Below are 24,943 nucleotides of genomic sequence, written 5' to 3'. Positions count from 1 at the left end.
GGGCTATGCCAGGATCATGGGCTTTTCGGCTACATTCGGCTCTCTTTTTATATCCAACTGTTTTTGTTGCAGCCGACTCCAGTGCATCCCTCACACCTCCGAAACGTGCCTCAGCTGAAACAGTTCCCTGCTGCGTTTGTTGCGTTGCCAGTGCTTTGTCTACCTCCTCCTGGAATTGACTACAGACCTGGGGGTTCTGAGTAAACATCGACGTGTTGAAGCTACGCTTAGTTGTCTGGTTTCCCTTCCGCCAGATTGGAAATAACGCACGAAGCTGCAGTGTGGCAATGACTATTCTGTGGTCCGTTGGTGTCTCGCAGCCTGCATAGCTACGTGCATTACACAGCAGTGGCTTGTGTTGCGTACGGCAAAGAACAAAATCGATCTGGTTGTAGACAGGTTGTGGGCCAACTTCTCCACTCCCAGGTCGCCGCCAACCCGTCCATGTAGTGCGGTGGCTCTGGCGGTGTTGAAAAGCTGTATTGGCCAAGAAGGCATCATTGTCAATTGACCATTCCAACATGTGTTGTCCGTTATCATTTCTGGCGCCTCTGCTGAAGGAGCCTAGCCATTTACTTTCATCAGCTCTCTTACGAATTCCAACTTTGCTGTTGAAGTCTCCAGCGATGAAGCATAGAACTCCGCTTCTCGTTGTATCTTTCCATACAGTCGACAAGGCGCTGTAGAACTCCTCTCTCAGCGATGGGTTCCCTTCACAGGAAACAGCGGTAGGGCCATATGCACTTATGACACGTACCGTGTTGTGAGTTGGTTTACAATTACTATTATTTTTGTTGCAAGGGAAAACAAATTCCGCAACACCAATTCTCTCACCAACGCTCCAGTATCTTGACAGGAACGGGTCCAGACGAGGAGCGACGACAATGCCTACTCCTCGCTGATATCCATAGTCCTGAGCGAACGTTATGAGCCGGTACCCCAGCGGTAACACGGTACAATTTGCTTCACAAATTTTTGTTTCTTGGACTGCACAAACATCAACTCGATACCGCTTGAGGTCTCGTTCGAGCGAGTGCCTCTTCCATGGCGCAGTGAGTCCTCGTACGTTGAATGTAGCGACCCTAAACTCATTGTTTAGCCCAAAGCGTTGTGCAGACTGTTGTGGAGGATCCGAGGAGGAACCTCCATCCATGGCCGTCACCCCATGGTCCGAAAAAACAAGTGGAGCGAAAGGCAAGGGCTTGTTTCGCATTGGTACGTTCAACGTCCGTGGACTTACTTCAAATTTCAAAAAAAATCAACTTATTTCAGACCTCAATAAATACAGAGTTGAACTCTGCTGTCTTCAGGAGACTAAAATCTCCGAAGGCTACGATGGAAATATTGACAACTACCGTCTACTGTGTCTCTCGTCGTCGTGTCGACATTATGGACTCGGATTCGTGGTGGAAAAGCAGTTACTGCACCGAATATATAGAATAACATTCTCAGCCAACCATTAGTCACACATAATGGAACCCCACAAGGTGATTCTCTATCTCCAGTCCTGTTTACTGTCTACCTCGAGGCTGCATTGAGGTTGATTCGAGAGCGACTCTAACCGCGACCAGCATTGGATATTCAGCTTCAATTGCCCAATGAAACAGCGTATGCGGATGACGTAGACTTCATCAGCACCAGCCTACAATATTTGCACGACAATCAACCCATACTATCATCCTCGTTAGCGGAATACAATTTAAAAATGAATGAAGCCAAAACCGAATATACTACAATTAAAAGAGAAAAGGACAGAGTAGACGAGCGATGGCGGAACACGGTCAAACTGGGACCAATGCTTGGAGTGGAGGAAGATATCAGTCGGAGAAAACGTCTAGCAACATGTGCCTTACATCAGCTGTGGGTGATATGGCTAAGAGGTAACCATGCCCGTGAACCCCTTCGGATTAGGTTATACAGCAGCTTTATTCTCCCAATACTTCTTTATACCTGCGGAACATGGAGCCTGACAGAGACTCAAGAAAAGAAACTTGACTCGTTTCACCGCCAGCAGTTACGAGCAGTCATAGGGGTCAAATATCTCCGTATAATACGCAATGAAGCACTGTACAAGCGCACTGGCTCCAAGCCACTCAGCAGAATCATCCAGTCTGCTAGGTGGAGAATGCTTGGCCACATGCTTCGACTAGACACCTCATCCCCGGTCCAGCAGGCTATGTCAGCATACTTTCAACCAGGAAGCTCAGGGTTCCGAGGCCGCCCGAGAACAACCCTCCCGCGATCTATCCACAACGACCTGAAAAATTCCAGATCCACAAACTCCCTCACATCACACGAGGATCTAGTTGCACTGAGGCAGCTTGCCCAGGATCGTCGAAAGTGGAAGGAACTAATGTGTGCTGTGTGTAGTGGCTGAAGTTATACAATAATTACACTAGATACTCTAACAATAATATCGGATACAATTACACTAGATACTCTAGATACTAGATACTCTAGATACCGTACTGGCAATATATGTTGCCGCGTAACGCGTAACGCAGGGGGGTGCGGCGTAACGCGCGACCAGGCTAGTGCGACAAATTTTCGTAGAGTTCGTAACGCGCGTCCGGCGGGGTGCGGCGATCTTTTCATTGCAGTTTGCACTGCAAAAAAAAGGCTGAAAACTGTGAAAGCACGTGTACCGCGTGGTGAAAAGTTCAAAACTGGACGCAGCAGGAAGTCCTGACACTCGAAGGCGCATCATTCAGTGGTTGGCGATCTCAATGGTTTCTTCTTTCCCGAGGTCGTTTTGCGAAGAAGAGCGATGTGTTTACCAGTTTCCTTGTGACAATGCAGAAGTCTCTATTCGCCTTCGGCGTGAAGAAAATCACGCCCAAGGAAAGTGAAAAAGGAAAGGATGAGGAGAGAAAGGAGACGAACAACAGGATTGCTGCCGATCGTGCAAAGAAAGTTTTAGTGAAGCAGAAGAAAGTTCGTGAGCAAACGAGAAAGCGTGTTTTTGTGAACAGATCACTCTGATAGTTAAAATATACAGTCTTCTATTGATATCTTTGTCGCCCTTTGCCGTCGGGTTTGTAACAGTTGGATAGCAACTGAATTTCTGTGCCTTCAATGTGGATGAAAAGAAAAAATGATGCGGCAAAAGCAAAAAAATGATGCGGCAATCGCAAAAAAAGTGATGTGGCAATAGCAAAAAAAGGACTGCGGCAATATAGAAACCTGTGTAACGGCTCCTGTGCGACTTTGCATGTAACGCCCTGCGTGCGGCAAACATGTGCCAATGTAACGCTTCATGGCCTCACTGCGGCAACATATATTGCCAGTACGGTACTAGATACTCTAGATACTCTAACAATTTTATCACTAATTATGATAATAATTACCACATCAAATGCTGCAGAGACCTACCCAGAATCGGCAATATGCTGGCCCTGGCCTGGAGATCTGCAACTGCAATCGGTTTCTACTTTGCAATATTAACGGATTAGTCTCCCTACGTGAGGAATTTTGTTCACTGCAGAAATCCGCGATTGTTGTTCCCGACAAGGCCCCTGCACGATCTACTCAGCACCAAGTCCAAGGCGACAAATCTCGTACCCGCACGAAACCTCGTAACCGTCCTCCCCAGCAGGGCCAGCCTGACCCAGCTGCAGCAGCAAACCAGCTCGACCCAGCCGATGCAGATGCTGGACAACAGTCAGGGCAGATCGACGTGGCCTCTGGCTCTGCACAGCACGAAACCCGTACCCGTACGGACGACCCCGGCTTTGTCGATCCTGAGCCTGTGCAATCAGACTGCGAGAAGAGCCACCCTATCATGGCCGTCATCAAGGATGACAGTTGGAAATTAGTTGCGGCGGGCCCGCCAAGAAAGAAGCGATCTGTGTTCTTTGTGGGCAACTTGAGCCACGACTGCACAGTGGACAGTCTCACTGAGTTTGTACACCGTAGATCAGAAAGCCTAGGGACGCCTGTCAAAGCCCACCAATGCAGCCTACATACAGCCGGAAACGGGCAAGTGTCAGCCAGGATATCGGTTGATGCCACCTCCAAGCTGACAGTGACGTCCGCCAATTTCTGGCCAAGGCCACTCTACTGCAGGCCGTGGAGATTCCACACCTCCACAAATGAGAATGCAGCCAACAGCACCAGCAGCAGCAAGAGCAGCCGCCACAACAAGAACAACAACAGCACCAGCAGCAGCACCAGCAGTCGCCGCAGCAGCACCAGTAGTCACCGCAGCAGCACCAGCAGTCGCCGCAGCAGCAGTAGCACCAGTAGTCACCGCAGCAGCACCAGCAGTCGCCGCAGCAGCAGTAGCGACAGTAGCACCAACCAGCTGGAAGCACAGCAGCATGATCAAGAGCAACAGCAACTTGGGATTGCCGCCACGATAAATGACTTCCTGAGCGCGAGTCGTGGCCTGTCCGCTGCCGCTGCCGGCACACCTGTAACCACGCCACACAGCCACAAACGTTCTTCTGCGGAGCGGTCACCTGATTCGCTGTCGCATGATGCGAAGCGTCCTGCCCAGCCTGGTGCGCAGCCACCCCGGCAGGATAACCAATCCTCACAATGATGGCTCCAACACGTGCACGGCAACCACCTAGAATGCTCCGCCTCATACTGACAAATGCTTTCGGTATCTTGTCAAAACTTGGGGAGTTCCAAGCTTCTCTCAATGGCCACCACCCAGACATTGTTTTTGTGACTAGAGTCTAGACTCTCTTAGTTCCACAACATAACTAACTTCATAAGGACTGGGATTAATTCTCATTCAGTACTACATGACTTACTCTAATCTCTGATCATCAAGAAGCCAGGTAAAACCATAAAGCCATCAAAACAAACAAAAGGGCTAATGCTACGTGGACGATAACGTCACACAAACATACACGTGATATTATGTACAACTTCGTGATGTAATCACGACATTCCCACACACAGGTCGAGAGATCAATCACAAAAGACCTGGTGACCAAAGGGAGAAAGATTATAATAGCGCATAAGAACTGCGTATTTAGGTGATTATTTTTATTTGGGTATTGTTAATGTTAACTAGGGCAGTCCCCACAGACGCATGTCTCCTGACAGGCTACGCTAATGATGTGACATATCTTGTGAACCAAATTGCGAAGGTACTGAAGAGCAAGGACACATAAGTCATGGAGCCCATACTACACCCTAGTGCCAAAGTAGTGATTGGGAGAGCAAGTTGGCAGAGGAAAAGAAAACTTGAATAAAAAAGGGGGTGAACATAATTATACAGCTTGAGTGGATGATAGCTGATTGAGACAGACACCAGCATGGTGAACTAAACCAAGTCTGCCTCGTGCAAATCCAGGACACGTCCTAAGCCTTCGATAGCAGCTCGTCTTACCGGTCGAGAAACTGTTACAGGGAAGTGTGCGTCGTTGGTTACAGCGGGAGGCTGTGGTTCATTCGACGAGTGGTCAGCAGGTCGAGCAGACTCACACTCCAACGGATATAGGTGCTGTAGTGAGCGCCGTAGGAGCTTGTTATTGGGCGTCCTCACAGTGGCAGAACGCGTTTCTCCATCACGACTAGCGTGAAGTTCGCTGATGATACCCAGTTTCCACATACCTCTGGGCGCGTCGTCCTTGATGAGGCACACATGTCCAATCCTTGGCTTAACGGTAGAATGAGCAACCTGTTTCAATTGCGATTGTTGCCGTTCTCGTAGACTGGTTAGGTATTCAGATCTCCAACAGTTCCAAAACTCATTCAATCGCTTCTGACCTTTCTTCCACGTAGAAAGTAGCAGTTCCGCTGACGACATTGTTGGGGCGAAATCAGGGTCCTCTTCTACATGCCCTTGGGGTAGACTGATTTCGGCTGATAATGATAAGAAGTGGGCAGGTGTCAAGACCGTATAGATCTCATCGCTTACGTACACCAGCGGTCGTGAATTTACTACTGCTTCAACTTCGACGAGAATGGTTGACAGCTCCGTTGTTCCGAGAACTAGTCTGCCAATAGACTTACGGAGGGCTTTCTTCACGATTCCAATCGACCGTTCATAGAACCCGCCCATCCATGGGGAGAGTTGCACAATGCAAATCCATTCGATTCCATGGGAAGCAGCATAATTAAGAGTGTGGTCATCCTTCACAATGGCTTCCCAAGCAAGCTGTAGAGTCGATTTCGAAAGCAGGAATTGCTGAGCGTTGTCAGGGAAGATCTTGCGCGATACTCCTCTTCTTGCCACAAATCTGCGCAATGCCATCAGGAACTGTTCTGTGGTCATGTCAGCAACAAGCTCGAGGTGGATGGCACGTGTGACCATGCACGTAAATAGGCACACCCATACCTTGTGGATGAGTCCATGTTCTCTGACTGTCATTGGGAAGTAGTCGACGCCGACGTGTGTGAACGGTTTAGACTCAGCTACGCGCTCTGGAGGGTAGGGTGCCATTTTCGGTAGCGAGTACGGCCGACCATTGAACCTCTTGCATACAACACATTTCTTGAGTACAGTCTTGACGGTTTGTCGTCCTCTGGGGACCCAATAGTCATACCTGACTCGCGATAGGGTATGGTTAGTTCCACTGTGCAGCACCATGCGGTGACAGTCATTGATGACAGCTGTGGTTACTGGATGTGAACGAGGTAGAAGGATGGGATACTTCGCTGAGTATGGTAGGGATGAATTCTCCAATCGACCCTTGCAGCGGATGAGGTTATGTTCATCTAGAAAGAGCGCAAGGTTTTGGACCAGCTTGTTCTTGGCGTTGCTTTTGATAGCCTCAATCTCCGGTGTATAGTGTGTTGCTTGAACATGTTGAATCCACAGATGTTTGGCGTTGTCGATTTCAGCAGCAGACAAATGAGTGCCGCATGTGGTCTGTTGACGCCATCTCTTGGCAAACTTGATACCGTATGCTGTTACACGGGCTAGCTTCTCAAACGAAGTATACTTGCTCTCATCTATACTCAGCGGTGATGGCTTGCTGCTGGTCTCGGTTTCCGCAGGACCCTCCGCCGCGAATAGAACTGTGGAAGGAGCATCGATGACGTCTTTGGGCCAGTGTACAGGAGGATCTCGAAGCCATTCTGGACCACACCACCAAGCTGTACTGTCTGTCAGTGTGGCTAGCGATGCTCCACGGGATGGTAGGTCGGCTGGGTTGTCGGCTGTACGGATATAGTTGAAGCACACACTCTGGTCTGCACGGATTTCCTTCAACCGATTGGCGATGAAGACAGGGTACGATTTCTCAGTATTCTTAATCCAGCCAAGCACGCACTGTGAGTCAGACCACAGGTGGGTAGCTGAGATGTGAACTGCGCCCAGAAGCTCTTTCTTCAGAAATTTGATGATCCTGGCGCCGATGAGTGCTGCTAGGAGCTCTAGACGTGGTATACTTGTAGCCTTGATGGGCGAGACTCGTGTTCGGCTGTAGATCAGGTCAACTGACGAATAGGCACCGTCAACTTGTCTCACACACAGGTACGCGGCTGCACCGTAACCATCTTGAGACGCATCACAGAAGACGTGGAGTTCATAGGTGACCTTGTCGACGTGGATTTTTGGTCCAATGAAGCGAGGAATGGCAACGTCACTTGCGCAGGACAGATCGGACAGGATATCCTTCCATTCATGAACGAGAGCGTCAGGCAGCGGAGAGTCCCAGTCTACATGTAGCTTCCATATACTCTGTACTAGGATCTTCGCACGCATGATGACCGGGGAGAACAGGCTCATCGGATCATAGAATTGGGCTATGCTGCGCAGGACATCTCTTTTGGTAATGACGGAGTACTGGTTTGTGGTTGACTTTGCCGTCGACAGAGTATCGCGATTGGTATCCCATGACATACCCAGTACCTTCATTACATCACAGCTAGACTTGTCTTCAGGAGCTAGAGCATCTCTGAAGTCAGGATCGTTGGTACCCCATTCACGCAAGTTCATGGTGGCACTGGCAAAGGCGTCCTTTGCCTCTCTGTAGTATGCAGTAGCATCCTGGACGCTGCTCTGCCCGGTGACAACGTTGTCAACATAGATACTGCGACGTACATCATCGCATGTCCCTGTCTGTTGCTGTTGGAGATGGTGGTCGACTGTGGCGGCGAGAAGAAACGGGCTAGCGACAATGCCAAATGGAACTCGGCAAAAGCGGTAGATCACTAGGTTGGCTGTGGTGACGGGTTTTGTAGGATCGCGAAGCCATAGGAACCGTGTTACATTGCGATCTGTCATAGATAGACCTAGCTGAAGGAAGGCCTTCTCAACATCGCTGACAATGCCAATGGGGTTTAGCCGAAATCTCACCAGGATACCACACAGATCCGGCAGAAGTATCGGACCTCGGTGCAGGCAGTCGTTCAGGCTGTTGTGTTCTGCGTGAGTTCTGGCGGAAGCATCATATACCACACGAACCTTTGTTGTGGTACTGCTGGGGCGAACAACACAGTGGTGGGGGATGTAGTGAATCGGCCCATCCTGGTGATCAAGGTTCACTTCCTCGATAATGCCATTGGCTAACTGCTCTGTGATGGTACAATGATACTTCTCTAGCACTTGTGGTGTCTGCTGGAGTCGTTTGACTAAGGATTTGAGACGGCCGAGGCGAGCTCGTAGTTCTCTGGTAGATTAGGTTGTGGAGTATGGCTATCTTTCCATGGCCAAGATACCATATATCGGCCGTTGATCAGTTGCAAGGAGCTGCGAAAGTGTTCCAGGGCAATGTCGTCCGCTGTCTGCGGATCACTGATGTCATCGGTGATACCAATATCTTCAAGTCGCCAGAAACGTTGGAGATCAAATACTGGGTCTGGCAAGGTGGTAGCATCTGTGAGCATTATGTGGCCCGCAGTGTCATCTGTCTCTGTGTCAGTAGGGCCTGCTGGGACAAATCCCAATTTGGAGTTCAGCAAGACCAGGCCATTGTTGAGTTGGATGTGACCGTTACCCATGATGGAGAAGTAGAAATCCGTGCCGATAAGGAGGTCAATTTCTACCTCCTCACGCTTGGTGACAATGGTGTCAGCTAGTTGGATGTTCTTGACTTCAGGGTACTGGTCGATGTCGATTGGGGATTTGACAACAGGACAACAAATCCACGGCATAACATTGGCGGTTACGGGCAAGGCTGATCCATCTCGACATAGGAGGGAAAACTCCACTCTCGGCAAGGTGACCGTTCGCTGGGACGCAGATCCAAAACTAGCGATGGACAACACGTCTTCACCGACAACAGCTGCGTTGACAGAGGCAGCTAACGATTCATGAATAAATGTGCGAGTTGAGCCGGTGTCAAACAACAGTCGGCAGTCTGAGATGTTGCCTTGCCCGGCGACAGTTGCGATGGCGGTTGGGAGATTCACACCTTTGGACTGGACGTGCACCGTAGCGGTAGTATGTTTCTGTGGCCCTTGCTGCTGCTGAGTAGGATAGAAGGTACTTGCGGCAGCTGACACTGGTGATGAGCCAAATTTCTGAGGGCACAGGGCACGGTGATGGGTCAACCGATTGCAGTGATAGCAGGGTCTTCTAGCAGTACAGTCCTTTGCCCAATGTCCCTTCCGTAAACACACAAAGCAGTGGTCTTGTAGCTGCTGCTGTCTGGTAGAAACCGTGTTGAACGTTGGGCAGGTGTCCGAGAAGTGTTGCAACTTGCAGAAGAAGCATCTCGGAGTGGCGCGCCGCACAGATCTAACTAACGTGGCTGCCGTGGCCGGAGGTTGGGAGTAGGCAGCATGAGGCTGTGCGGAAACAGGCGGTGGTCGTGGCAGAGTGCTCTCTAGTTTGCTGGCTGTGTCTCCTGCCAGTCGCTCGGCCGATTCACGGACCTCCAGGTAGATTCCCAGCTGTTTCCGCAGCTCATCAACAGTCCAACTCTGATTGTGGGGTTTCTGTGTCTCAAGTTGTACGATGACGCACTTTGGTAACTTGGAAGTGATGACAGGAATCAGCAGTTCCTGTTGCACACTTTGACCTTCCGCTTGCAAACAGCGCAAATTAGCCTCCACCTCGTTGTAAAATCTCCGCAACATGTGAGGTTTATTTGATGGCGCTGGCATTTCGGTAATTGCGCGGTATCGGGCTGCGATGATGGCATCCTTCTTGCCAAAGCGATCCTTCAATATTCCTAACGCCACGGGGTAATTTGAATCGGTGGTGGGAATACCGGCAATAACATCCAGGGCCATGCCTGTCAAATGACTTCTCAAATACGACAGTTTCTGTACGGCAGACAGGCTTTGATTTGTACCGATCGCAGATTGAAACATGTCAATGAACTCAGTGAAATGAAGTATGTCACCATCAAACTTCCTGATTGTGAGCACGGGCAATTTCACAGATCCATGAGCACTCTGTGCAGGCTGTGCCGAGTTGGCCGCCAGCTGGCCAACCGTGCTGGTGTGCTTCCCAATGGCTGACAGCAACTGCTGTGTTTGTTGCTGAGTTGCGGTGTGCATTGTCAGCAGCTGCTGGACGTCAATTCCAGGTGCTTGACTGCTGGTACTGGTGTTCTGGGCACTGGCGCTGGCTGTGGCTCTTTTGGCTTGAGCACTCAGCAGGGACAGATTTTTGAAGTACGACGGTAACGTACTGGCCATATTTTCATACTTTTCTTCATCTTCTTTCTTTTTCTTTTTTTGAGTTGCTCCACTAGCCACGAAATCTTATAACGCAGCGCCGTACTTATCTAGGTCAGCATCCAACTTCGTGAGGGCATCTCTATGCTGTTCACAAAACTGGGTCCGAATCCCAACCCACTGGTCTGCGTCGTCAGATGGACAACTTTCTGAAACTAAACGTTGGCACTTCGTATCGTCATCGTGGACAGTAGAATACAATGCACTAATTTTATTTGCTAAAACTCGGAGACTCCCTGGATACTCGGACATGGTTTCGGCACCAATTTATGTTGTGACTAGAGTCTAGACTCTCTTAGTTCCACAACATAACTAACTTCATAAGGACTGGGATTAATTCTCATTCAGTACTACATGACTTACTCTAATCTCTGATCATCAAGAAGCCAGGTAAAACCATAAAGCCATCAAAACAAACAAAAGGGCTAATGCTACGTGGACGATAACGTCACACAAACATACACGTGATATTATGTACAACTTCGTGATGTAATCACGACAATTGTCATCGTCACGAAGACAAAAGTCACGGAGGACAAGGCCACGCCTGCTGACCTCACATTCCCTGGATACTTCCCACCAGTTCGAAGGGACCGTACGGCCCAGGGGGGCGGTGTTGCTATCTGGATTCGGGCCGACCTGGCTTTCACAGAACTAGAATGTATTGATAATGGTGGAAATGAAATCCTGTGGGTTCGCCTCAAGACAGCAGCTGGCCCATCCATTGGAGTATGTGCTGTGTATCGCTCAGGTTCATCCGCTGATGGAGACATCTCTGCCCTAAACAGCATCAGCTCTGGCATAGATGATGCTAGGCAATGCTGCCAGAATATCATCGTTGCAGGTGACCTAAATGTTCACAACCGAGAATGGCTAGGCAGCAGTAGAACTTCCCCTGCTGGTGAAGCTGCTGAAGATCTGTGTTACCACCATTGCCTCGATCAGCATGTCCATGAGCATGAGTCCGCATCGGTAGCGAACTGAGCAACATCACAGTATGCACTAGTGGAGTACCCCAGGGATCTGTATGGGGGCCCATCTTGTTCAATATATACACCCAAGCGGTAGCTGCGGTAGCTCACCCGACCCCTAGCATACAATTTGCTGACGATATTGCACTGTACCAAAGTGGTTCCAACACGGCAACTATTTCACTGGGACTCTCGTCATCCGTCACTGCGCTGGCCGACTGGCTCGAAAACCGCGGCCTGATATTGAATGAACGCAAAAGTCAAGTTCTGTCCATCTGTGGGAGGGATGCGCAAACCAGTATCGCTGTAAATTGCCATCAGACCCGCTTACCTGCTTGTACTGCGGCCAAGTACTTGGGCTTAACCATCACCGAGCAACTGACCTGGGACCATCATATCCACGATGTTACAGCGAAGGTGAACAGGAAAGTCGGAGCATTGTGGCGAGCCCGGCGATCCCTTTCCCAGAAGGCCAGGGTCCAATACCTAAAATCCGTTGTGATGCCCGACCTATTATATGGAAGTGTGGCCTATAGCACGTCCCTCTCAGCTTTCGCTCTAGGGAAACTCCAACGTCTTCAGAACCGTGCCATCCGCGCTGTGTTCAGCCTACCACCCACATCTTCGGTAAGCCACCGAAGGGAGAGCATATGTAACAGATTCACACACTCACACTGTGCATCCTACTACACGTTCCCACTTACGTTGTGTTACATCACACCTGTGTTGCATGTTCACCTTGGATTACACTTCTGTCCCATATAACCCCGTTGATGGTATAATAAAGTCGTTCTACTCTTGATCCTGAATCGCTCTGGTTGGACGGTTACACTGGTAGCAGAGGATGGTTACGATCCATCGACCTCTGGGTTATGGGCCCAGCACGCTTCCGCTGAATCGCTCTGGTTGGACGGTTACACTGGTAGCAAAGGATGGTTGTCGAGATTTTTTGTTTGCTGGTATGCGTGGCCACCCTTCTGTTAGCTCGGTATGACCGCTACAAGGACGGAGCGCGTCGACGGGTACAAACTGCCGCAACGACGGATATACCTCAAGGACCTCAACGGCCCACGGACCAACGACTGCTCGACAGGAAATTTGATGGGACAGTCAATAGGCCTCCGGTGTTTTCGGGCAACCCTGCGGACTTCAGGGAGTGGGTCTTCGCTATCGAGCTCGCCATGGTGTCACAGCGCGTCAACGACGACCAGGAGCAGGTGCGATTCGCTGCCAGCTACCTACAAGGCAACGCCAGGCTTTGGCTGATGTCGGTACTGGATTCCGGCGCCTGCATCCACGACTGGCCGACGCTAAAACAGTCACTCGGCGACGTGTATGGCCCAGTCCATGAACAGGAGGAAGCGCGCCTCAAGCTGTTTGGACTGGTGCAGCGCGGCAGCCTGGACGCATACGTACAGGAATTCACTAACCTCTGCCTTCAGGTGAACGACCTGAATGACCATTCGAAGGCGGTGCTGTTCGTGAGGGGCCTGCATGCAGCAATCGGTCACTCGGCTCTTCGGGAGCACCCGACAACACTAGGCCAGGCCATTCGTGCCGCACGCATGGCAGCCATGCAGGCATCAGGAGTATGGAGGGAACAGACCACCACAGGCACAGGCATTCGTCGGTCGAGGCACCCGGGTCCGGCACCTCACGCTCAGGCCAGTACACCGAGGCAACCTGTCAGTCCATGGGGACGTCAGCAGCAGCAATCTAACCGTACGAGTGAGCCCATATGTTACTCATGCAGGAAGCCTGGACATATTGCCAGAAACTGTCCAGTCATCGTGAATTCCCCAAACGCTTCCAGCCAGTGAAGAAGGGAGTGCGCTCACTGGCGGTGGATACTCAGGCACCCACACCACTCATTGTGTTCAATAGGTTCGAGGGCCTGAGTGTTGAGGAAGGAGACAGCGCAAGCGATCCTGCAGTGGAGAGTTCTGACGCTACGCCTAAGGCGCACATCAGCAGCGTGGCGATGAGCGCAGAGCACGATCTGCTATGTGTCACTGGGAAGGTGAATGGGAGGAAGGCTACCATGCTAATAGACTCTGGCTCTACCCACGATTTTTTGTCGTCGGAGTTCGTCAGGAGACATAACCTGAAGACTGACACGGCGACCAAGGAGCTGAAGGTCACATTAGCAGATGGCTCGTCTCGTACACAGCCTTTGGAAACTGCCGGGCCAGTAAAAGTGGTGGTAGCTGACTTCAGCGAAACCCAGACCTTCACCGTGCTGCCACTGGCGCGCTACGACGCCATCTTGGGAATGCCGTGGCTGTCTCGCCACAACCCAACGATCGACTTCCGGAGTAAAAAGGTGCAGATCCAGGAGGACACCTTCGTGGCTCGAGGCCACGAAGCTGGCGAGGACGCCGAGTTCGCAGAATCCCACTTCATCTCTGCAGCACAAGCGAATGCCGCTATTCGTTCAGGAGACGAAGCGTATATAGCCTGGGTCTCTATGGAGGATGATGCGCCGGGCCAAGATCCACCACCTATCCGTGACAAGGAAGGAACTCACTTCGGAAGTGAGCTGAACGCTCTGCTACGTGAGTTCGACGACCTATTTCCGGACGAGCTCCCTGACCAACTACCGCCAGAGCGAACGGTCGACCATGAAATAAAGGTGGCGGAAGGGACAGCGCCACCATCACGACCGGCATACCGCCTTCCGAAGCCGGAGCTAGACGAGCTCCAGAAGCAGATTGAGGAGCTGCTCCGGAAAGGCTTCTTAGAGCCGAGTAAGTCGCCCTATGGGGCTCCTGTGTTCTTTGTGAAGAAATCAGATGGATCTCTTCGCATGGTGTGTGACTGGAGGGAACTTAATAGAATAACAATTAAGAATAAGGCCTGCCTCCCTAACATTGAGGACCTATTCGACACAGTGCAGGGCAGTGCATATTTCTCGAAGCTTGATCTTCCCGCAGGATACAACCAAATCAGGATACAACAGGAGGATGTGCCGAAAACGGCAATTAACACCCCGTTTGGCCACTACCAGTTCAGGGTCATGGGGTTTGGTCTGACTAATGCCCCGGCAACCTTCCAATCACTGATGAACTCCATTCTGCAGCCGTACTTGCGCCAATTCGTGGTAGTGTTCCTGGATGACATTCTGATTTTTAGCAAAACCCTGGAAGAGCACGTTGAGCACATTCGAACCGTTCTGACTACCCTCCGCGCTAACCAACTATTCTGCAAGTTACCGAAATGCGAGTTTGCGGTGGAAGAAATTCTATTCTTGGGTCACCGTTTGACCGGTTCCTCGATTAGCCCTGATCCGGAGAAGTTGGCTGCAGTTCGTGATTGGCCCACCCCATGTACGGTGAAAGACGTGAGACAATTTCTCGGGTTTACCAATTACTTCCGTCGCTTTATTAGACACTATTCATATATTTCCAAGCCCTTGGAGGAGCTAACGGGTAAATACACCAGGTTCTCATGGACTGGTGAGGCCCAGGCAGCATTCGAGGAGTTGCGAAGGGCACTGCTAAATCCCCCTATTTTGAGACTTCCAGACGTATCAAAACCTTTCCGAGTTGAAACTGATGCTAGCGATTTTGCAATCGCGGGGGTGCTCTCGCAGGAGGGGGAACCTGGTTGTTGGTTGCCAGTGGCGTACGGCAGTCGAAAGCTTTCCTCGGCGGAGCGGAACTACACAGCGTCGGAACGAGAAACGTTAGCAGTTGTGTCCGCCCTCCGGATGTGGCGCATTTATTTGTTTGAACACTTTGACGTTTTCACAGACAACCGAGCAGCAGTCTACTTACTGACAAAATCAAATCTCACGAAAAGGGAGTCCCGTTGGGTTGAATTTCTTGCGGACTTTGATTACACTATTCACCATAAACCTGGCAAGGAGAATGTGGCGGATCCGTTGTCACGCCGCCCGGACTTAAGGGACGAAGATCATGTGGTTCCGCCTGAAGCTCGACTAAACGCTATAGAATATACCTTGGAGGTCAATGACGATATAGCCAACATGATACTGGACAGTTATGCCGTGGACCCTGAGCTGAGTGTAGTTATGGAACGAATGAAGCGCCCCGACAGTGACAATGTGCACAGTCAGTACTTCATCGACAACGACTCCGGGTTCCTCTACTTGAAGGCGTCTCCTAGCAACCGTTTATGCATACCGAGGTGTACCCTACGGCTGAAATTGGTACAGGAGAACCATGACTGCGTGACGGCAGGTCACCCAGGGCGTGACCGCACGTATTCACGCTTGGCAAAATTTTTCTATTGGCCGAAAATGGGACTCGATGTCAAACGTTTCGTGAAGTCTTGCGATATTTGCCAGCGAACTAAACCGGGGAGGCTGCGCACGGGCCTGCTGCAGTCATTACCAATACCCAAAGGCCCGTGGGAGGATATCGCCATGGATTTTATTACGGGTCTTCCTAGGACAGCTGCTGGACATGATGCTATTTATACCTTTGTGGACCGCCTGACTAAATGCGTTCATTTGGTACCGACTACCACATCCATTGATGCCAAGGGCAGTGCTGAATTGTACATAGCTAACGTTTTTCGGTTGCATGGTTTGAGTTCATCCATTGTCTCAGATAGAGATCCTCGGTTCACTGCTGCCTTTTTTAGGGAGGTGTTTCAACTTCTGGGAACCAAGCTTTGTTTCAGCACGGCAAACCATCCCCAAACAGATGGATTAACGGAGAGGGTGAATAGGCTGGTTGAAGACATCCTCCGTGCATTCATTAACCATAAGCATGACAATTGGGATAAGCTATTGCCTCTTTGCGAGTTCTCCATCAATAGTGCCCACCATTCCTCTACATCGCATACCCCATTTTATTTGAATTTTGGGTTTCACCCCCGAGCCCCAGCGGATTTGCTGGGTGATCGTATGGGAGTCGGACACTCTGATTGGGTGAAGGAGCAACAGGATGCGTTACGCGTTGCTAAGGATGCTATTGTAGCGGCTCAGGCGCGGCAGGCCTTGTATGCGGACAACACTCGTGCCCCCAGTACTATAAAGGTTGGTGACCGTGTTCTGGTCTATAGGGATTTCCTCATTACTCCCGAGGCGCGGAATCAGCCGTCCCCTAAGCTGCGTTCCAAATGGTATGGTCCATTTCCTGTAACTGAGAAGGTTGGTGCCAATGCCTTCCGGTTGCTACTTCCTGCCAATATGCGTTGTCATCCGGTGTTTAATGTGTCAGCTCTGAGGCGGTATGAGGAGAACTCTATACCAGGACGGCAACAGCCGCCTCCGCCACCAATAACGGATCTGGACGGCAACACGCGTTATATTGTAGACGCGGTCGTCGATGAACGGAAACGGAGGGGCCGCATGGAGTATCTAGTTCAATGGCGTGGCTACAGTGAGAACACCTGGGAGCCTATCGAACATTTATTGGACGAGTCTAACAAGGAAATTATTCCGCTGCAGAGTTACTTGAAAACGAAGCGTCGTCAATAGCCGCCTTTCCTGCGTTGAGTTTTACTTCCTACCATACCTTGAATTGCCTCTTGTGTTAGCAATTATTTTCGAACCAATAATATTGATTTACTGGTATTATAATGCTTACCTACTCGTGTTTAGCCCGGCTCACCTTTGCTGACGAGGGGGGTGGTGTAACAGATTCACACACTCACACTGTGCATCCTACTACACGTTCCCACTTACGTTGTGTTACATCACACCTGTGTTGCATGTTCACCTTGGATTACACTTCTGTCCCATATAACCCCGTGGATGGTATAATAAAGTCGTTCTACTCTTGATCCTGAATCGCTCTGGTTGGACGGTTACAGCATATCCCTCCGGAAAATCGAGGAGACACAACACCACCGACTCCTCGATCTCATCTGGCGCGGCCTGAACGGCCAATGTAGTACAGCGCTTTCAAAGCAGCTGAAGCCCGCAACCACGGCCCCAACTCGACATCAAGCCAACGCCGGGCTCATTCTCCCGCTGCCCAGGACGAATACAGGCACTCGCCGACCGTTCTTCCGTGGACCTGCGCTGTGGAACACTCTGCCAGCCAGTGTACGTTCCTGCAAAGCCGTGGCCGATTTCGCAGCAGCCGTGTACCCGTACACTCTCAGGCCATAAACGTTTTTAAAAGAAGAGAAACAGTGACATGCCCCCCCCCCCCACACACACACGGACAGTATGTATAGGCATATAACGAACGGTCTTTTCCTGTTAGCTCTGTTTGTCCAATACATGAGATAAAACGTCTTTCTTGTTGTTTTTCCTTCTCCATGTAGCTGCTTCCAGCATGGTAAACGACAGTACCATGGCCTTTTCAGATTCTCATTGTACCTATTTGTAGTACCTCCCGGGATCAGTATTTTTCACTTGAAATAACATCCACCCCAATGCCTCATTCTTAGCATTCTTTTATTCGCTTCCATGTAATTGGGCTTATTGCCCGTTTGGTATTGCGAATTCAAATAAAAAACAACAACAACATGAGCCAACACGTGGCAATAATATCCTCGACCTCATAATGTCAGATATCCCTGGAAGCGTCATCTCAACTCTCCATCCACCTCTAGGGAAATCTGACCACGCAGTTGTGGTAACTGACTTTGAAGTTGCCCCCTCCTGTGACCGTCCCAGTAAGCGAACCGTGCGGCGCTACCAGCATGCTGACTGGCCTCGGCTACGGGCTTTCTTTCGGTCCACAAACTGGGTGTTGACTGATGACAACAGCATTGACGTCTCTTGTGTGAAACTCACACAGAAGATCAAAGACGGCATGCAGATATTCATTCCATCCAAAACCCTGAAGCTGCGCCAGGGAGACACAGCCTGGTGGTCACCTGAGTGCCAGGAAGCTGCTGACAGGAAGCAACGTGCCTGGCGACGTCACCGATCTTCGCCCAACAATGCACACCTGCGGCTGGCCTACTCTATGGCAACAGGTGAAGCAACAAACTGTCTGCACCGAGCCAAGCAAGCGCACATTACCAGTATCCGCCGAAAGATAAGAGAAGGTGCCCTTTCCAGCCGACAATAGTGGACAACCGTCAAGCGAGCAGGTGGGCAAGGACACCGCTCTGCAGACATACCTGTTCTGCGTGCGTCGAACGGAACTGAGCACACCACCTGCAGCGAAAAGGCCGAAGCATTCGGGCAGTATTTCTCCGCAAAGTGCAGTCTTGGTGACAACGACTTGCAAGCCAACAGCCTCCCTCCAGTCCGCCCCCGATCTCAAGCCCAACTCCGCAATGTCCACTTTCGGCCAAGCACGGTTGAGCGGAAGCTGAGGCAACTCCACCCCGCCAAAGCCACGGGTCCAGATGGCATCCCCGGGCGTGTACTCCGGCAATGCAGCAAAGAGCTGGCTGCACCAGTGTCGCGGCTCTTTTCGCAGGCCTTCCACCAAGGTCGGCAACCTACAATGTGGAAGACGGCAATGGTTGTGCCGGTGCACAAGAAAAAATCCAAGTCTGATGTTAAGAACTACCGCCCGATCTCCCTCCTCTCTATTCTGTCAAAAGTCATGGAGGCCATTATTAACCACTCAATCCGACAGTTCCTGGAGGCACACAACATCTTATGGAAAAGTCAGTATGGCTTCCGCAGCCAACTCGGCACCCAGGACATACTAACGCTACTCAACTACCAATGGAGTCGCGTTGCAGCCAGAGGTGGTGTAGTTCGAGTCATTGCAGTTGATGTGGCTGGCGCATTCGACCGCGTCTCTCATGTAGGTGTTTTGCACAAGGCACAATGCTATGGTGTAACTGGTCCACTTCTCGCTTGGCTGAGGGATTACCTGACTGATCGTCACTTGAGGGTTGCAGTTGGAGGTGAACTTTCCAGTCCGTACCCGACCAAAGCTGGCGTGCCGCAGGGCAGTATCCGTGGCCCCACCCTGTTCATCCTCTACACCAATGATGGCGAGGACCACCTCCCACCAGGTATGGAGCTAGCAGCCTACGCTGACGACACCACTCTCTTCCACTGCCTCACATCAAGAGCTGACATTGACTGTGGCTCCGAGCTCCTCCAGCAGGGCATTGATGCGTTTTCCCGTTGGGGACATAAGTGGAGGATAAAATGTTAGCCCTCCAAGACGCAGGCTATGTCTATAGGCCACCATCGCCAGCCCTGGGAGCTCCCTCGAGCAACATTTGACGGCACACCGGTCAGTGAAGAGAGTCGGCTGAAACTCCTGGAAGTCACCTTTGACGACACCCTGAGGTACTCCTTCCACCTCCGCTCCCTAGCTTCCCGTGCTAACCAGCGGATTGGCTTCCTGAAGCGAGCGTCTCCCATTCTGGACGCCGAGAGCCGCCAACGCGTCTACAACGGCTTTGTGCGACCCACACTCGAGTATTGCCCCTTAGTGTGGATGGGCTCACCCTCGTCCCATCTTAAGAAGCTGGACCAGATCCAGCGAAGGGCCCTCCACATCATCGGAGCAGGTACTTGGCTCCCTAGCCTGGCACTCCGTCGCCTGGTAGCTGCACTTGCCTATACCTACAAACTCTGCTATCTAGATGCATCCAGCCCTCTAAAGCAGATGCTGCCTAAACCAGCCACTCACCGTGGCCCCGAGACAAGACCTACCCGTCATTCTCTCCAGCTGCAGGATTCCCATCCATACCAGATGACAACTGGCCTGCCTGCCAACACCCGGAATAGCTGTCTCCAAGGATTCCCTGCTAGCACCGTTGCAACATGGAATGCCCTGCCACCAGACCTGTTCCACCACCCACCCGCCCAGCCTCACACGCAAAGCTTTAAGAAAAAGGTGTACCGTCACCTTCTTGCTCAGGACTGGCTCTCTGCTACTGATGCACTTTGAATCCGCTCGCCAACGCTTTCCCTGTTCTTATTAGTGTTCAGCTGCTTACCTTATAACCCTGCTGCCATCATCACCAATATTCTGATTCTCATGCACATATCCCAGAACCTGCTATCCTTCGCAGTCCCCATCACCAAGAGCACTGTGCTCTTCTATCTCCCAGCATTCCCTCTCTCTCTCTCTCTCTCTCTCGCCCTCGCTCTCTCGCTCTCTCTCTCTCTCTCTCTCTCTCTCTCTCTCTCTCTCTCTCGCTCTCTCTCTCTCTCTCTCTCTCTCTCTCTCTCTCTTTCTCTCTCTCTCGCTCTCTCTCGCTCCCAGCTTTCTCTCTCTCTCTCTCTCGCCCTCGCTCTCTCGCTCTCTCGCTCTCTCTCGCTCTCTCTCTCTCTCGCTCTCTCTCTCTCTCTCTCCCTCTCTCTCTCTCTCTCTCTCTTTCGCTCTCTCTCGCTCTCTCTCGCTCTCGCTCTCTCTCGCTCTCTCTCTCTCTCTCTCTCTCTCTCTCTCTCTCTCTCTCTCTCTCTCTCTCTCTCTCTCTCTCTCTCTCTCTCTCTCTCTCTCTATCTCTCTCTCTCTCCTCTCTCTCTCTCTCTCTCTCTCTCTCTCTCTCTTTCTCTCTTTCTCTTTCTTCTCTTCTTCTTCCCCCCCCCCCATCTCCCGATAATTATTAGCCCCCGTTTTCTTTCGACGCGTTTGCTGTGCAGTGAAGCCGAGACCCTAGGTCGGTGGAGCACATCAGACCCCGTCACCACGTCCACGATTCATGCCTGCGATGCTGCACCGCTGCTTTGCATGTCATGATTGGAAGCTGTGGCCTTAGTAAAAAAAAAAAAAAAAAAAAAAGTACTTTTCCTTTCTACATTTATTTATGGCTCAACATCCGAGTTTCAAATTGCCCACCTGATGAGCCATCACGAACCATACGGTGAAACGTACATCGTGTGAAACAACTTGTTTTGTAGTCAACTAGTCCATCACAATGTCATGCATGAGGAGTACTGTAGGAGTTTGGCTTTTGGCCTGTACAATTCGTTTTCGCAAAGCTTCCCCTTTCTTTACTTATCTTTGATATTTATGACCCACCCAAGTTGGGTGGTGTGCTGCTTTGCTGCTTCGAATTGTAGTTAGACCGCTTTGTCAAATATCGTACTGGTCTCGTCATCGTCCAGTAACAATCGACATTCTTTGTTCCGTTGGGACTGTAGCTTTTGCTCGTTTTCGTTGCGCTTGCCTTCCCCTCCTTGGTCTTTCCATAACCTAGAACCTTCCAAGTTGGAAGGCTGTCGGTTAGCGCTGCGGAGATGTGTTGAAGCTAGGTGTCAAGACGTCGAATGTCTCAGTACTCTTGTCAGTTGTGTGTGGTTTATTTTTATTTTTTATTTTTTTATTGGGAACACAGCCCTACAAAGAGACATGTGGAGACAAACACAAGACAAGACACAGGGGATGTAGGGACGACGTGCCGATGTACAGGGAGCAACTCGACCGACCAGGGGTCTCGGCGTTAGCGTTGCAACCTGGCATCGAAAAAAAGGGGGGGTGCATGGTCAGGTAGCATAAATAATAATTTGGTGCGAGAAAGGGGCGCTAGTATTGAACCAAATAATATAAATACGTGTAATGACTAAACCAGAAGGGAAAAGGAAGAAAGAACAATAATCATAACAAGCAAGCACTAGTAGAGAGGTAAATACTAAATGGGTCTCAATATCATCGTCACAGGTACTGTGTGGACCACAGCCATCTCTTTCGGATAAGATCCTTACATACGTTGACCTTGAAGGTTTGGAGGCGTCTTGAATGAGGCTCGTGAAGCAGGAGGTCCGCAGGCAGGTTGTTCCAGGGTGTGATGGCGAAGAAGGGGAAGGATCGCAGGAGGTAGTCAGGGGCTGTGCGAGGGGGTGTCCACTTCAGCTGAAAGGCATGGTGCGTCTGACGTTTTTGCCGTGTGCACATGCTAGCTACGGCAGGGGGCTTGGTTGGTGGCAGCATGGCCTTTACCTGGGGAGGCCCTGGAATGTAGTGCAGCTTGAACAAGTATGACAGGGCTGCCACCATCCGGCGAAGCTGAAGACTTTGGAGGATGGTTCCAGGTCCCAGGAAATGCAGGGCACGTTGCTGAACCTTGTCCAGCTGGGCCATGTTAGTTGCGGCTGCGCTCGACCAGGCCAGTGGGGCATATTCAAGTAGGGGTCGCACGAATCCCTTGTAGACCGTGTGTGCCTAGTTATTGCACTTTCTGACTGTAGTATCCAGTTACAGTGATGGAGAGTTACTCTTAACTCGTATCCTTATGTCCTTTTCCTTTCTACAATAATAACTAATAATAATAATTTGAAACTCGGATGTTGAGCCATAAATAAATGTAGAAAGGAAAAAGACATTATGGATACGAGTTAATTAAGAGTAACTCTCCATCACTGTAACATGATACTTTATACAGTCAGAAAGTGAAATAACTAGGCACACAACTGACAAGAGAACTAAGACATTCGACGTCTTGACACCTAGCTTCAACACATCTCCGTAGCGCTAACCAACAGCCTTCCAACTTAGAAGGTTCAAGGTTATGGATAGACCAAAGAGGGGAATGCAAGCGCAACGTAAACGAGCAAAAGCAAAAGCAAAAGTCCCAACGGAACAAAGAATTTCGATTGTTACTGGACGATGACGAGACCAGTACGATATTTGACAAAGCGTTCTAACTACTTGTACAATTCGAAGCAGCAAAGCAGCACACCACCCAACTTGGGTGGTGTCTTTACTTATCTTTGACATTTATGACCCACACAAGTTGGGTGGTGTGGTGGTGAGCTGCTTTGCTGCTTCGAATTGTTATCGTACTGGTCTCGTCATCGTCCAGTAACAATCGACATTCTTTGTTCCGTTGGGACTGTAGCTTTTGCTCGTTTTCGTTGCGCTTGCCTTCCCCTCTTTGGTCTTTCCATAACCTTGAACCTTCCAAGTTGGAAGGCTGTCGGTTAGCGGTACGGGGATGTGTTGAAGCTAGGTGTCAGGACGTCGAATGTCTCAGTACTCTTGTCAGTTGTGTGCCTAGTTATTGCACTTTCTGACTGTATATAGTATCCAGCTACAGTGATGGTTATGGATAGACCAAAGTGGGGAATGCAAGCGCAACGTAAACGAGCAAAAGCAAAAGCAAAAGTCCCAACGGAACAAAGAATTTCGATTGTTACTGGACGATGACGAGACCAGTACGATATTTGACAAAGCGTTCTAACTACAATTCGAAGCAGCAAAGCAGCACACCACCCAACTTGGGTGGTGTCTTTACTTATCTTTGACATTTATGATCCACCCAAGTTGGGTGGTGTGGTGGTGTGCTGCTTTGCTGCTTCGAATTGTAGTTAGACCGATTTGTCAAATATCGTACTGGTCTCGTCATCGTCAAGTAGCAGTCGACATTCATTGTTCCGTTGGGACTGTAGCTTTTGCTCGTTTTCGTTGCGCTTGCCTTCCCCTTTTTGGTCTATCCATAACCTTGAACCTTCCAAGTTGGAAGGCTGGTGGTTAGCGCTACGGAGATGTGTTGAAGCTAGGTGTCAGGACGTCGAATGTCTCAGTACTCTGTCAGTTTTGTGCCTAGTTATTGCACTTTCTGACTGTACATAGTATCCAGTTACAGTGATGGAGAGTTACTCTTACCTCGTATCCATAATGTCTTTTTCCTTTCTACAATAATAATAATAATACCACAGCACGCGTAATAATATAATCATGTGGGTATAATTATACGTTCCGCTTCTGTCCTATCTCATATGATCAAATTCCATTATCAAGATAAATATTTATACGGTGGACTGATTACCTGTGACGCCAGATCATGGATTTTCAGCCAGATTGCTCCAATTAGGCTTGTCCAGAGCGATGGCCCTCACATTCCCCAGCTGATTGCTGCGCTTCAAGTCCATGTTCCTTCTCTGTAAGTCGTTTGTCAGCCAGATTGCTCCAATTAGGCTTGTCCAGAGCGATGGCCCTCACATTCCCCAGCTGATTGCTGCGCTTCAAGTCCATGTTCCTTCTCTGTAAGTCGTTTGTGATGCGCGTCGCAATGGATGTCCTTTCTTCCATTAGCACTGCAATAATTCAACTCATTAATTTTATGAGTGCAATAAAGAGTATAATAGATGCAGACATAGCCAGACAACAAACGAGTTCATGGAATTTTAAAGGATTTTTATGTTATTCAAAATCGATTTTCGTGTTCCGCTCATCAGTGAATAGTATCGGAACTAAGGGTACGGGTACTGTGTACAAAAAAGAACATGTTATATCAGCATAGTTAAAATTGTGAACAAAAAAGGGAAGTACTACAGCATTACATAATAGGTGTCAAATATAGTGCTACTTGTAAAATATATAACTGAGTGAAGGCACAAAGCATGAGGTGATACAGTGCAACATGACACGAAATTTACATCTGATAACCAGCTACGAGAACAACTTCAGCGCGACTACATGCTTCTTTTGTTTACAAAATATTATGTACATGCAATGTACTAGTAATCGATCAAGCATCAGTGGCCATAAAGCACACTAGTGAAACAAAAAGCAGTACATCGATTTTTTCTG

General features: G+C 50.0%; 2 protein-coding genes across 2 annotated transcripts; both read right to left on the bottom strand.

The window, feature by feature from the left end:
* Positions 1-5,278: 5,278 nt before the first annotated feature.
* On the bottom strand, positions 5,279-8,188 carry LOC135813089 (uncharacterized). The gene has a single exon (XM_065326306.1). It carries the CDS (start codon positions 8,186-8,188, stop codon positions 5,279-5,281), a length of 2,910 nt encoding a protein of 969 aa, XP_065182378.1.
* A 347-nt stretch (positions 8,189-8,535) lies between these two features.
* On the bottom strand, positions 8,536-10,551 carry LOC135813088 (uncharacterized). The gene has a single exon (XM_065326304.1). The coding sequence runs from the start codon at positions 10,549-10,551 to the stop codon at positions 8,536-8,538; it is 2,016 nt and encodes a 671-aa protein (XP_065182376.1).
* Between the last annotated feature and the right edge of the window lie 14,392 nt (positions 10,552-24,943).

Source organism: Sycon ciliatum, chromosome 3 (genome assembly GCF_964019385.1).
Source record: "Sycon ciliatum chromosome 3, ocSycCili1.1, whole genome shotgun sequence".
NCBI lineage: Eukaryota > Metazoa > Porifera > Calcarea > Leucosolenida > Sycettidae > Sycon > Sycon ciliatum.
The sequence above is the reverse complement of the archived record's forward strand: the minus strand, read 5'-3'. Positions and strand labels throughout refer to the sequence as shown.

Bases quoted from the DNA above. Each gene is read 5' to 3' on its own strand.
- LOC135813089 (XM_065326306.1), bottom strand. From the start codon at position 8,188: ATGACAGATCGCAATGTAACACGGTTCCTATGGCTTCGCGATCCTACA.
- LOC135813088 (XM_065326304.1), bottom strand. From the start codon at position 10,551: ATGGCCAGTACGTTACCGTCGTACTTCAAAAATCTGTCCCTGCTGAGT.